We start from the raw sequence: 12339 nt of genomic DNA on the forward strand, positions 1-12339 counted from the left end.
GTTTAAGTGGTACAGATTTCTAGGGTATTCGAAGGTAGAAAAACAAACATGACAGAGTATTGATTGAAATGCGTGTAGCTGCCATGTAACCACAGACAGGTCTGAGGCCTGAAAGTGTGAAGGCGTTGTTCCTGTGAGAGTCGTCTGAATACGATTTTTTTTCATGTCTTCTCATAAACAGCCATTGTTCACCCACAGCTGTGTTTACTCAAATCTCCGTCTACAACGCTTGTGTAGGTTTTTTTCTCAAGTAAGAACCTGCAGCTGGATTACATCCAGTGGCGTTTTTGATTCCTAGTTCATATTCTGGGATCTCGCCGGATTACAAAGAGAGGAAAGTCGTCAGATCTCTCAGGGTGTTTTGATCGCCTGCTAAATGTAGCTCGGGACGGATTTCCTGTCGCTAAAAATCGGTTTAATTACGTAAACAGGGCAGGAATCTAATGAGAAGTAGAACATATAAAGCCAGGGTTGTGAAGAGCGTAAACCAGCTGACCCCAAATGCGTCCCTGAAGCCTCCTAACAAAGAGCTTTGTGGCACAGTCATCGGAAAACAATGGCCACATCTCAGGGCTCCAATCTGCGTAATCCCTCACGAGCACTTGGTCTTCATGGTTGGTGTCAGAAGTGGCTTTTTTTCCAAAACCAATTCTATGCTTAAATGGCACCAAGAGCCCTTCAGCCAGAGCCAGAGTCCTCTTCTTTATATAGTCTTAAATTGCACTATATCACACACTTAACCTACAATTCCGTCTGACGTCCAAGTATGCAGCAAACAAAACATTTAATTACCATCCGCTGCTGAAACGAGACGACACGACCGAGGCATCTATGCGATTCCACCATGATAATGATGGTCGATAAAAAAAAAGAAGTGGACGAGGAAGGAGAAACAACAGAGCTCAACCCAGAACGCCTGAGAGTGGTCGGGCCGACGTCCACCAGCAAATTAGCGCCTGAAGGATACGTTCTCCAAAACAACTTCAAGTCTGAACTTTGGCATGAAAACTATTCTTTTTAAAGCAAACAATGTCCGATAATCGGGAGGTTGGACGTCCAGAAAAGAAAGGCCAAAAGAATTAAAAAAAAAAGGCAACCAAAGGTGAATATTCAAATGTTTTCGAAGCAAATCTGTTTCCATGGAGCAGAAATTAGTTTGAATCCCAATGGCATAGTGGTATTTTGATCCTTTAGAAATAACTAAATAACCAAGATCTATATTCTCGATGACACTCAAACATCACGTTACTTCAATTAGCAGTTTTGATACTTTACTTTTACTACTTTTTACTTTGATTTTACTTCCAGATCTCATGAAATGGAACAGACACATAATGCAACGTTTTCATAAAAGGGCCATTGAACCATTATAAACAGAGAACAATCATGCATGTGGAATGTGTGTGTGTGTGTGTGTGTGTATACATTTGGATCCACTATAACGCCGTCCACAGCCCAGCAAACTGCGGCTGTAAAGACACTTTGCTGTGTCAAGCTAAGAACCCGACTAGACACTCGCACGTGCTCTCACACGCAAGCACACAGCTGGATTTCACATCAGCTTCCACCGTCATTATCCAAACTGTGAAAAACAAGCCCCAGACGCTACGTGTGTGTGTGTGTGTGTGTGTGTGTGTGTGTGTGTGTCTGACAGGCGTAGAGCGCTGACCTCCTTCACGCTGATGGAGTTTTTACAATTTGCAGAGGTCCCTCCCTCTAATTACCCGACATATTGTTCCTACGTAAAGACGTTCGCCCGAAACAGAAACAACTGGTTAGAGACGACAACTTTAGCCTAGTTCACAACTTCCTGAACCCGCGTGTCTCGACTTTTACCACCTCGACAAATACATTTCTGCGTTGACTTTCCAAATATCTAATAAAACCCGTGCCTTGCTCCGCAACAGCGAGATTCAAGTTTGATTGAGATCGACACCATTACTACACAAAAAGACACTTTGTGTCTTTGTGTCTTCAGGTTTTTCTGAAGCAATTTTAACAATTTTTGAATCTTTCAGAGATTGATCGAAAAAGTGCATTCTTATATTTCATATTAGATGGATAGATACTTAATCCCTCCGGAGATTTCCTTCCAGTTCACAGCAGACGATAGTTTCATAAAAACAAGAACAAAGTGCAAATAAAAAGAACAAAGTTCAAAGGATGACAAAGTGCAAATATAAAGAATATTGATCAAAGGAAATAACACAAAGAAAAGTGTTCAGAGGATGACTGATGTATTAAGTAAGTGATTTAGTTAAGGTTAAACCTGGTCAACAGCTAGAGCAACTCAGTCTATAATGTTTTGCTTTAAACACCCATAAAAAACCCAGGGTTTCACTCCAGAGTGTAGGGTCAGACAAACCTTAAGTCTTAAAACTTTCTGTTCGACATCTGGAAACGGCAGTTTGGCAAAACATTCTCAAACACGTTAAGTAGAGAGTTTATACAGGTTAGCAGTAAAATGGATTAGTGACTCATAATGGTTCAGTGTGAATTTAAAGAGACTTCTCTTGATTCCAATTCCACTTACTCTCAAAGGCATAACTCGCAGAGGAAAAAACGTTCTAAACAGTTTCCTAATGAATTTCAGAGCGGTGACTCAATAGAAGATGCCACACCTCACACAAGTGAAACTTGTCCATTAGCGTTCTTAGCCACTGCATATCTGCCACCATCAGTCCAGCGACGAAGGTGTAGCGTTCCACAATCTCACTGCCTTTCGACAGCCCTGTGTCGAGAGCAGAGTTTTTTCTTTGGAAGACGGACAAGTCCATGACACTATCCACACATGCTAGAGTGTTGCAGAGTTGCGCACAATGAGCCAGTATTCGACAATCATTAAACCGAAAGAATACTAAATGTTAAGAAAATAGTAGCTTTCCTCATTCAGACTTACCTTCTGAACCTCAGAGACTCCCAAACCAAATAATCTCCAGGCTGTTTTGCCTGCTGGGCGTATTAAAACAACGTTTTTCTGAACAGCTGACTACAGAAGTCCGTTTGATATTTGATGTTAGAAACCACTTCGGGCAGCCAAACGTGGTGCTAGAAAGCTCACCAGAACTTCACGACCAACATAAATCTTCAAACTTCACTTGCCAGTAAACACATTTCTTAGGTGTTATGCCACTTGGTCAAATTTGACTTTCAAAAACTGGAAAACAAGTTTCTGCGCGAGCTGATGCTTTTCACTTCCAACCTAAGCAAAGTGGATTTGAACTAGACCAGGTTTTGTGTGAGTGTGAAAGTGTGAGTGGAGAGCTACACATTCCTTCATTCTCCCTTTTCTGGGAGACTCTTTTGTTTTACGCTGGACTGGTATTTCTACTTTACTGTAGTGCCATTGGGTTTTCGAAAAAGTTCATCAAGTTCGTCACATGTTTTCTCAAAGTAAGTACTTTTGAATATTATGATAGTAGACTTGTGATATCAAACTGGACTTAAGTGCTTCACTGGTACTGTTGTGCTTAAATTCGAAGTACAAAAACCTTCATAAAAGTGATATTTCTCAAATATCGAATAGAAAAATGAGGCATAATTTAGCAGATTAATTAGAATAGTGGGCCGTTTACCCGGACTATAATTATGTCTGTTAAAAAAATGGGATAAAAAACCCTTTTAAGTAGTAATACATAAGATCAAATGCATTAGATAGTTGTTATAAGAGTGTATTTGGGACAGTATAAACTGAAGGGTCTCGGGCTGCAACAGTATGTTACATATGTGATTCTGGTTCCACAATTTTACACGATGGTTTTCTTTTCGTTGGGGCTTTAAAAAGTACTTTCTGTACTTCAGCTGTAAAAGAATCATTGTCTCCGACCCGCTGTCGTTAAGCATCATTACAGATTCTCGGCTTGATGAGGCTGGTAAACGGGCACATGATTACTATCACTTGTTTACTATCAGTGCAGACGATAATATAAAGAACAACCCTTAAAGCGTGGGGCAAAAAATAACTTGGTCTGCAAGCTATTTGGAGAATTTCGGGTTTTTGCCTTCAGCTCATGCATGTGCCTGGCCAACTTGCAAACAAAACAACAAGTTGTTAGGATAAACAAACTCGTCCATCATGCGGCTCGTAGACACAAACACCGGAGGCTGCGTCACACACTTGCATCGAGCCCATTGACTGCGAGAGGACTGGAGTGTCTGCAGGAAACCAAGACAAAGTGATGGTTGCTGCAGACTTAAATTTAGCTACGAGGAAACGGTGAACCTGATCTGTGGAGAGTTATGAGATCTAGAGCAACTCGCTTCAGACCTCTAGATTCCTAGGAAGTGGTGTCATAACATGATCTTAAGTTTATAATCCATGCGATTGTGTCTTCTCGTTTAGACTATTGTAACAGTTTATTTTCATGTGTTAAGGATCTGTCTCGCCTGCACTTCAAACAAAACTATGCAGGCAGAATTCTGAGCTGCTCTAGTAGGAGAACTCACATTTCCCCGATCCTTAAAACACTTTTAAAGCATGTATTTTAACTGTGTATTGTTTTTCATTGTTTAAGTGCTTTGTGACCCTGGTCTGAGAAAGGTGCTTTAAGAATAATAATTATTTACTTTCTTACTAAATTAATAAAACTATTGTTATCAGCAAAAAGTCACTTAATGGGAAGAAAGGATTGTTGGAAAAATCTACAACGGAAAAAGGCATTACAACTCTGTCAATTCATTTTGAGATCCAAGAAATACTCAATTAACCCAAAAAAATGTCCTTAACAAGTTACATGAATAGTTGAACAACAAATAAAGAACAAAAGGCTAAGAAACTAAAGTCAATGAACCAGATGAGGCCTTGGGCCTACTCTTCTGGACTGGACCGGGCTCTAACCGGTTTGTTTTGCTTTTCAAACTAGTAAGGTACGTCGTTTTTACAAGTTACCTAGTGACGGCCACCAATAGGCCAGGATCACGGCCCTAAGGAGTCACCGGCACAACTACTAAAACAAAAAACGAAATCCCGCCATTTAAAAAAAAACACAACTGGAAGTGTACTGTATTTTGGTCCGAAAAGTTGTTTCTGGTAAGAAAACCATTGTATCCTACTTTTGTTTTTGTTTTGAGGTTCTATGTTATGACGGCTCCACCCACAGGGGCCGATGGAAACATAACACAACAGAGAAGTTGAATCGAATGGAGCACGAACTGTGTATAGATAAAGAACCATAAATGGTCGAAGACTACTCGCCCTCGCCAACTTCTAGGTAACAATAATAAAAAAAAACTTCCATCTCTGAGGTCTCCATTTTTAACAACAAAACAATACAATTCTCCTTTAAAGAATTTTCCTCAAGTGGGAACATTTTCAGAATCAGAAACTTCTATTGCCAGAGTTGTAAACACAACATAGGAATTTGTGTCTCTACAATGAAGTCGATTTTAAACAAGGAAGGGCAATATACAAAAAAAATAAAAAATTATCACAAAATACTTTTATGTTTCATTAAGAAGGATTTTTTGATGATTGATATTGAAATATTTAGCAAAACTACAACTGTTGAAACCCAGAACTGATGTCACATGACTGTTTCAATTTGAGAAAACTTGACCCGATACACGTGGAAAGAGACATTAACCCTAAATAAAGAAACGTATTAATTCTATATTGGACATTAATGGCGGACACAGACCATTTCTTTGTATCCTTCTCTAGGGGTTGCTTCTTGAACCTCCACATCTGGTTACAAGCCAACAGCTCCGTCACACTGCGGGTCACAGTTGCTCGGATCCAGAACCCGAAACTTTTATGACACCATTTCCGACACAAAACAGATTCTCTAATTTGGCTCTGATCTCACATCACAGGCCTGGAACGTAGCGCCGAGGCCGTAGCTTCGCCCGGGCTAAGCTAGCAGCACCAGTGCGATGGAAAGATGAGACCACAGACAGATTTATGGTAATAACACAGGCATTAGAGGTGTGTAAGCTGCAGGCATGCTGCTTATTTGGTTATGTAAGGAGCCAAGCCGCACTAGGGCCGAGCCGGGTCTTGAATCTAAAGCCTTGTTTTGAGAAATCCTCGGTATTTCCACTGTCAAATGCAAACATGTGTTCAGCACATGGTTGACTAAAAACATAAATGCCCCCCCCCCCCTCCCTTTTCTGCTCTCAGCGCGGCACCATAAACTGGGTCATCAGCACAAACCCACCATCTGTCAAAGATCTTGAGCCTTTGGTTTCACATTCCTCCACAGTGGGGACCCCCCGCCACCCCAAGCACATGTGAGCGGACCCGAAGCACCACGCCGGGGCCTCTGAACCGCCGAGCCATGAGGCAAACTTCTGTCAACAGGCCGCCCAAATGGAGGACCTGGTGGACAGCCTTGTGGGACAACCCTTGACGGCTGACTTAGTTAGCACAGCGGGTCCAGTTGGTGCTCATTTAGCTGATCATCGCCCGGAGACTTGCTGACATCGGCAGAACGTATAGGGATTCAGAAACTAAACTATCTAGGAAAGTTGATTCCAAACACGAATTGAACATTATGGTATCATCATGTGGATGTTTTCTTCTCTCCCACAGTGTAATTTTGCTAAATCCATGACTGGAAAACCATCCAATAGTTGAAGGTGAAATTGATCGGAATTAGAGTGAATGGAAGGTAAAAGCTTTTTGATTTACGAGGGATCAAGAGAACAGAAGCGGTCGACTTAAGGTGTGTCTGGGAAAGCGTTTAAGAGGAGCTTTGAGGGTGAGCCCAGGCGTCTCTGAGACGAAGACTCTTGGTGTTGGCTCTTCTCTGGACCGAAGGTTCTGAACTAAATGATCCCGATGGATACAGCTCTCCGGAGTTAGTGACCTTGAGTGTGTTGAACAAATGTGCGCATGTCAAACTTGATCCTTAGTTTGATCCGAATCCAAAACTTTACAAACTAAAATTTTTACAGACATAAAGCAAAGCTTTAATAAAAACAAGGCCACTGGCGTTATGTATCGAGACAAGAGGGAATGACTCGAAAATGGCAAACAAACAAAAATAAATCTATTTTTTGCTTAAGACATAGTAAGTAAGTAAGTAAGTAATATTTATTTATATAGCGCTTTTCGAGACCAGGGTCACAAAGCGCTTTAACAAACAAAACAATACTCAAAAAAGTACATACTTTAAAGATCAAGATAATACTGAGAACAACACAGGAGTTCGAGAAAATCAAGGAAAAGCCTGAACAAATAGAAACGGCTTAAGATGTTTCTTAAAGGAGTCAGTAGATCCATCAAGCGCTAAGAGAGAGAGAAGATCGTTCCAAAGCTTAGGAGCAACAGCCTGAAAAGATTTCTCTCCTCTGGTCCTGAGCCGTGTTCAGGAACCATAAGTAAATTCTGATCCGCAGACCTCAGAGCCCGAGCTGGGGTGTAAGGCTCTATAAACTTCTAAAGTTCCCTCTTGGCTCAACACATCAAGCCTGTGACTGCCCTGTAACACATTTCTGCTCATCAATAATTAATATTTATGCCCTTTTAATGTGAAATCTGTGTGAATATTGTCGGGAAAACGCATACATCAATTGTTTATAATGAATAATACATTGTTTAAATACTGCGGACACATAGAATACTAGCTTATGAGTGTCACTGACTACAAGTGATACAAAAATGTATTTTGGACTGGATTCGTAGAGATAAAGTGAGAAGTAGTAGTACTTTTCATTCCAAGATGAGAAAACATTTTTGCATCTTTTGTATCTGCTAAAGGCAACACACAATAGATCGATCTATCGATACTGTATAAATCCCTTTGGAGAGATCCTTCGGGAAATTAGGTTTCCAGTTAACAGCAGACGATAGAAGGTAGAGAAGTTTAATAAAAGCTAGAACAAGAACAAAGTGCAAAGAAAAAAAACGAAGTGCAAATTTAAAGAGGATAGATCATAGGAGATAAACACGAATATCTTAAAAGGATATAAATATTAACATAGAATAACAACATCCCTATGCCCCCAAACTTAGAGTCATAAAGTCTAATAGAACGAGGAATGAATGACTCCCTGAGTCTATTAGTGTTGCATCATGGGAGGACCGTGTCCTGCTCTATCTGGGTGTTCAGAAGACGACTGTCATCATCCATGATGGACAGTAGTTTGTTCAAAGACTTCAACGTTTAATACAAGTTAAAAAGTTTTAATTTCTCAAGTAGAAACAAAAAAATGCTGTTAAATATCATAAATGGTTACATTGATATAAAGTAATATTTCGTTTTAAAGCCTACTTTTTTAAGTTAGAAAACTTTAAAATGAACGAGAAAAAACTACTTCTGTAGGTGGCAGTGAAAAAAAAGCCATTTATTCAAATGTAATAAATTAATTGCAAATGTTTTAGATTACGTTCAGTTAGACTAGCAAGTAAGTGTCCTGGTATCTGACTTTATCACACATAAAGCATGAGGACGGCCTCTCGTTTTATAGTATGTCTCAAAGGTTGAACTTTGACTCATGGGTCAAGATGAAAGTCTTCTTCACTCACCGTCAAGGAGACAGATCTTCGGGGCGCACAAGCACTGCAGCACATCCAGGAAGGCGCCTCTCGTCACCACGCAGTTGTTGACTCTGAAACAACGACCATATTCAATGAATTAAGAATTGATTATTTGGACATTCTCTAATACTAAATAAAAACTACCATGATAATGATTCTATTCAAGCCTTTGAGTTATGTGTCCTTCAGCATCACAGTTTGATAAAAAGCTCCTTTAATAAAACTTTTTTTTTTAAAAATCCCCCAAAATCCGGTCTGTTAGGACAAATCCGTGACTGTGCAGCCTCCGGTCACCGATCATCCCTGTCCATCACAGGCGAGGGCTCGTTCCTGAGACGCTCACTTGTGCCTTCGAATATTAAATGATGTTGTGGTCCGACTGAAATGACGATGGGTGTTTATTTTTGGGATAGATTATCAGCGTGATCTCGATGAGGGAATCGGAAAATGATCACTTCATTATTTTAACTGCCAAGAGAAGACAGCGGCATTCAGTCTTGAGGCACTGTGAGTAATAGATTCACCAGATAAAACGTGGAATTCTCAGTTCACAGCAGACCATAGAAGGTAGAGACGTTTAAAAGCAAAGAACAAAGCGCGAATAAAAGAAAAACAAAGTGCAAAGAGATAACAAAGTGCAATTATAAAGAGGATAGATCAAAGAAGAACCATACAAATATCTTAAAAGGATACAAAGATTAACATAGAATCAATCATCCCTTCACTCCCCCCATTATGAGTCATAAAGTCTAATAGAACGAGGAATGAATGAATCCCTGAGTCCATTAGTGTTGCATCATGGGAGGAGTGTTCGTGCTCCATCGGTGTGTTCAGAGGATGACATGGAATTAGGCTGAAGAACTGCTGGGTAGAGATTCTGGCCTAGTAGTTCAACAATGGATCATCTAAAAAACACAACAAGGCAAAAGTTGTGTTGCTTGATAAGGAAGCATAGGCTACGACAACTATGACTGGGACTGTTCTTCCTACAGGTTTTCTCGATAAGATTAGATGTACTTTATTAACCCTCTGGAGATCTGCTTCGGGTAATTAGGTTTCCAGTTCATAGCAGACGATAGACGGTAGAGCAAGTTTCATAAGAACAAGAACAAAGTGCAAATACAAAGAACAAAGTTCAAAGAGATAACAAATTGCAAATATAAAGTTCTCCTGCCCCCAAACTCAGGAGTTTTACAGTCAAATAGCACAAGGAATGAAATGAGGCCCTGAGTCTATTGGTCTTGCATCTGTGGTGGTCTTTCTAAAAACTCCACACAGTCAAGTTGCCTCACTTTGGAACTCTTTGATTATCTCTTCTTCCTGTCGATACTCATTAAATGTCCATGATATTTGTGTTGTTTTCCGAATAAACGCAAATAATCCAGACAAAATGCATTAGAACAAAATAGTATATAAGAAGCTTTCAGAGCAAAATGCAACATTATTAATTAAAAGATAAACAATGGGAAAATTGTAAATATGCTAACAAAAAATGCAACTTGCATAATATCTCAATCTCTTTTTGCTTCTTCTTTCGTTCTTCTGAGATACTTTTGAGGTCCCTTATCTACGGAGCCCCAGAGGCAGTACAATTCCTGGCTGAGCTGGAGAGAAACTCTTCAGGAGCCATGAATGCTGATAAGACACTCTCGGCCAATAATATTGACCTCACTTACAGAATGCTCATGATCATTAGATACCAATGTTCACGAGATACGATTATCACAAGGTGCAAAAAATACTTTAATATATACATTTGAGATTTACAAATGTGTATATAACTAATAGTAAGTATGATTTTGATGTTGCATTTTCATTCGTTGAGGCTCAATTTATCATAATTGTCTTTATTGACGGTTTCATATGATAGTTCATGTAATTGTTTTAACATTTATTTTAACGTTACAGAGAAGTTCATTTCATGATGTTTTCCATCCTTTGAAGGGTTATGTGACTGTGATGGTCTGAGAGGATCCACGAGCAGTCACTTCCCAAAACAAAACCCTTCTGTTTCTACACACGAGTGACCGAATGTGTACTTAGATTTGCGGTCGGTTGTTGTAAACGGGCCAAGCGTGACCGTCACATGAGGCGCCCCCCGGCTGAGGTTTAAGCTCCTCACATAAACCCGGTGAAAGTTAGAAGATACTGGACCCTGACATCACACAAACATGGCGGAGAATCCACGGTGAATGAAGAGGAAGGACTGGTGTGTGTGTGTGTGTGTGTGTGTGTGTTTGTGTGTCTCCATGTGTCTGTGTGTGTGTGGGGTTTCAATCAAGGGTACGGTCGCTCTGCTGTGACAGCGCACAAATGTGTGTGTGTAAGAACAAGAGGGACTGTGTGCGATCTTGACGTCACGTTTCATCGCTCGGAGATTAATTACACACACGGCCGCACATCTCTTACACACACACACACACACACACACACACACACACGCCAAGATACGCACACATAAAGAACTGAGAAAGTCTATTCTTCACACTTGACACACACGCTTTCTAGCCTCAACTAACACACATAAAAACACACACACCTACACCCACAGACGTGTGTATGAATATATATGCATAACTACACACAATATGCGTAACAACACATTTAGAGACACACGTCCCAAGGGTTCAATAAAGTTCTATCTAACTAGTGTATGAATACACACATGTACTGTAAGTAATTCCGCTCTCATATATACACACACACAGTCAAAAACACATGTGCATAGAGACGCAGACACACACCAAACTTACATGCACACACACAAGCGCACAAGTAAACACACGTTTGTACACTTATACACACACACAAGTAAACAAACACGTGTACACTTATACAAGCACAAGTAAACGTACACGTATACACTCATGAACATGCACACACGCAAACAGACACCAGTAAACACGTGTGTAGATTTAAACACACACAAGTGTGTAAACTCATACACGCACAAGTAAACAGATGTGTTTACACTTATATACACACACAAGTAAACACTTGTGTATACACTTATAAGCACGCACAAGTAAACACATGCATGTACACTTCTACACACAAAAAATAAACACACATGTGTACAATCATATATACACACACAAGTAAACACAGGTGTGTACACTTATACACACACAAGTAAACACATGCATGTACACTTCTACACACACAAATAAACACACATGTGTACAATCATATATACAAACACAAGTAAACACATGTGTGTACACTTCTACACACACACAAGTAAACACATGCGTGTACACTTCTACACACACAAATGGACACACGTGTACACTCATATATACACACACACAAGTAAACACATGTGTGTACACTTCTACACACACAAGTAAACACATGCATGTACACTTCTACACACACAAATAAACACAAATGTGTACACTCATATATACATAAACACAAGTAAACACACATGTGTACACTTATACACACACAAGTAAAGTAAACACATGTGTACACTCATATGTACACACGTGCGTACACTCATATATTCACGCACAGAAGTACACACGTGCGTACACTCATATATTCACGCACACAAGTAAACAAAAATGTGTACACTTATACACACTAAAATAAACACACGTGTACACTCATATATACAAACACACACAAGTAAACACACATGTGTACACTCATATATACACACACAGAAGTAAACACATGTGCATACACTTATACACACACAAGTAAACACTCATACACACACACACACAAGTAAACACACATGTGTACACTTATACACACACAAGTAAAGTAAACAGATGTGTACACTCATATGTACACACACAGAAGTACACACGTGCGTACACTCATATATTCACACGCACAAGTAAACAAAC

General features: G+C 39.9%; 1 protein-coding gene across 1 annotated transcript in view; it reads right to left on the bottom strand.

Moving 5' to 3' along the window:
* Positions 1 to 12339, bottom strand: part of thada (THADA armadillo repeat containing) — a 96480-nt gene that overhangs the window by 26713 nt on the left and 57428 nt on the right. Inside the window, exon 31 of the mRNA XM_087802567.1 lies at positions 8468 to 8550. Within this exon, the coding sequence (XP_087658693.1) occupies positions 8468 to 8550 (83 nt within the window). The remainder of the gene's footprint in view (positions 1 to 8467; positions 8551 to 12339) is intronic.

Source organism: Callionymus lyra, chromosome 11 (assembly GCF_982586985.1).
Source record: "Callionymus lyra chromosome 11, fCalLyr1.hap1.1, whole genome shotgun sequence".
Lineage (NCBI taxonomy): Eukaryota > Metazoa > Chordata > Actinopteri > Syngnathiformes > Callionymidae > Callionymus > Callionymus lyra.